Genomic DNA, 3,197 nt, shown 5'->3' on the forward strand with positions numbered 1-3,197 from the left:
AAAACATGGCGAATAATATGATATCATCAACAAATAGATTATGAGATAATGAAATGTTCCTGCAGATTTTGAGAGGCTGCCACACATTTTCATTTACAGCCTTTTTGATATGCAAGCTGAGAGAATCCATCGCCAGTATAAATAAAAGCGGAGAGAGAGAGCATCCTTGACGCAGTCCCCTCTCCGCACTGAAAAAGGAGGATGGAATGTCGTTTATGATAATTGCGTATTCCACAGGATCAACACATGCCATGATCCAGTTGATCATGTTGGATCTCAACCCAATTCTTGCAAGTAAACACCTGATGTAGCCCCAATCTATGCAGTCATACGCCTTCCTGAGGTCGACTTTGATAATAACCGCTTCTCTTTTCTTTGAATGAATGGAATATAATGCCTCTTGTGTACCGGCAACAACATCATGAATGTATCTCCCTTTTAGAAAACCATACTGTTCTTTTGATAAAGATTCAGATAATACTCCTTTCAATCTCTCCGCTATGATCTTAGATACTATTTTGAAGGAAATATTACACAATGATATCGGCCGAAAGTCTTGGAAAGTCTGGGCATCCCTCTTTTTGGGAATGAGAGCGATATTGGTGGAGCATAGATGCTTGCTGATACACCCCTTTATCCTGGTATCTTCCACCATCTTCAACAGATCATCCTTGATGATATCATAGAAATGAATAAGAAATTCGATTGACCAGCCATCTGGGCCAGGGCTTTTGTCCCGATTGAAAGATTTCATAGTAGCCAGTAATTCCTCCTCAAAAACAAGCTGATATATCTGTTCATTTAATTCATTATCAAACATCCTTGGGTAAACTTCCATTCCCCACAGTATATCCTGAAAACTGCGGTTATTCATTCTTTGATATTACTTTTTGAAATAAGCCACCGCTTCCTTTGATATATCTTGCTGAGAGTAAAAAAAGCCTCCATTATCGTCACTAATTTTCCATATTGTATTTTTGTCCCTTCTTGCATTGGAAAATCTATGGAAAAATTTAGAGTTTCGGTCGCCTTCTTTCATCCATATTGCCCTGCTTTTCAGGTGCCAGAATGTTTCTTCTTGCTTCAGGATTTGCAATTTCTTTTTTTGTAGACTCTTAATACGGTGTCTTATTTCATAAGATAATGAATCATATGACATTGTATCCGCAACATTATCAAGTTCCTTTTGAATTTCTCGGAGCTCTTTTTTATTAGCTTGTCTTTTCTGAAACTGCCATTCTTTTACAATCTTCCTGATTTTGTTCATCTTATCCATGAAGGTCATCTGATGTGAAGCAGATCCTCTTGCTGACAACTCTCTCCACGCTTTTACTACAGTGTCATTAAAATCAGGCTCCTCTAGACATTGTCTATTGAATTTAAAAGGGATTCCTTTTCTCATTCCCATAGATCTCCATCCAAGAATGATCGGTCGATGATCAGATATGTAGAAATTTTCAACAGTTGAAAACGGCATGCCGAGGTCTTCTATCAAGCTAGCATGTAAGATGAATTTGTTGATTCTCTTAGCTATGTAAGCCTCTTCAATCCTTCCATTGTCCCAAGTGCACAGAATTTTGGGTGGAAGAATGTCAATATAATTTTTGTTTAGAAATTCATTCCTAATCCTGGCAGCATTTGGATCCTGCTTCTTACTGTTGCCCCATATTTCATCCATGTTGAAAGTGATATTTAGGTCACCTGCAATCAATAATGATTCAATATCAAAAACTTCCGATGCGAAAAGACTATCCCAAAATGCCGATCTGTTCCTGTATGGAGCATATATGTTTAATATGTTTATATGACATTTAAACCCTCTAATCTGAGCAGATATAAGAATGCGAGCAATGCAACTATATGCCTTTGCACATATCCATTGTGGGTCCCATAATACCGCTAAACCACCAGATAAACCTATGGAATCAACAGCAAAGATGTGCCAAAGTGGAAACATCTTCCTGAAGTAGGATACAGTGACAGATATAGCATGCATGGTCTCTTGGATCAAAATGATTTTAGGGCTCGTAGATAAAAAAAGGTTTTTTAAGGCAAAGAAATTTAGGTCTGCTCCCAGACCTCTAATATTAACAGATAAAATGTAGTTCATTTGGAAGGCAGATCGGCCTTTCCAGCTCTAAGAGGCCTGTCATCAGAGATATCAGTAATGGGAATGTCCACCAACGAAAGATTCCTGATACAACAGTCAGATACAACACCCCTCCCCCTGAAGTGCCTACTACCCCTGTTGTTTTTTCTTCTCACAGTGATATTCCTAGTAGATATAGGGCTGATCATAGGCGATTTAGGAGTCGCAGGTTTATGAACTGTGAGAGGCAAGAGTGCAAGTGATTTCTTGGACAACAGGTAGTCTAAATCGCTACCAATAGAATTAATAGGCGATGAAATCAGGGAGTTTGCAGGCGTGGGAGATATCCGAGATTCAAAACCATTTTCCCCAGGAGCAGAATCTTTATCAAGGGGCAAAGGAGGATTCCGATGAAGCAGAGATTCTGTATCAATAGGAGGCCGAGGAATGGGGGCCGGATTCAAAACATTTTGATCCATGAAAGGTTCCTTCGGAGGATTAGGAGGATGGGGAATCTCATACTCAGAAGCAGTTTCCAATTCGGGCATAGACGGTGATATCCGGTATAAAGGATCAGGTTCAATCGGCCGAGAGGGAGATAGCTGATGTTCGGCTGCCAAATCATCAACACAGTCGAGTCGAGGAGTGAGATTAGGAGAAGCAGATTTCTCCGAATCCAAAGAAGGCCCCTTCATCTTATGAGGTAATTCTACAAATTTTGTGAGACCATGATGCTTTCGACCATATGATCGACGTCTTGGGCAATGTTTAATAAGGTGCCCCGTATGATGACACGCAGCGCACCTAAAAGGCACACCCCAGAAGTCTAATCTCTGTCTAATGGATAGTTCTCTCCAGCTGATGTCGATATGCTCCGGAAAACCTCCCCTGTATGATCTATCAATCAAAATCCAAGCAATACGCTTGTCTTTCTCCCCCCGACACCAGGGATCCACATATACACATCTTCCAACTACATTACCAATTTCAGTTAATGTCTCAATCGACCAAAATTCCAGTGGCAGACCGGGAAGCTTCAACCAAATTAGATTATTAGAAGGAGTGTTTCTAAGGGGATTAAATCCCAAATACCACCTGTGTAATGCAA

General features: G+C 40.1%; 1 protein-coding gene across 1 annotated transcript; it reads right to left on the reverse strand.

The window, feature by feature from the left end:
• Positions 1 to 883: 883 nt before the first annotated feature.
• On the reverse strand, positions 884 to 1,996 carry LOC149247892 (uncharacterized). Its single transcript, XM_089446174.1, has one exon. It carries the CDS (start codon positions 1,994 to 1,996, stop codon positions 884 to 886), a length of 1,113 nt encoding a protein of 370 aa, XP_089302300.1.
• Between the last annotated feature and the right edge of the window lie 1,201 nt (positions 1,997 to 3,197).

Source organism: Pinus tabuliformis, chromosome 7 (assembly GCF_031772625.1).
Source record: "Pinus tabuliformis cultivar Carrire ecotype Pingquan chromosome 7, CPIR1, whole genome shotgun sequence".
Classification (NCBI taxonomy): domain Eukaryota; kingdom Viridiplantae; phylum Streptophyta; class Pinopsida; order Pinales; family Pinaceae; genus Pinus; species Pinus tabuliformis.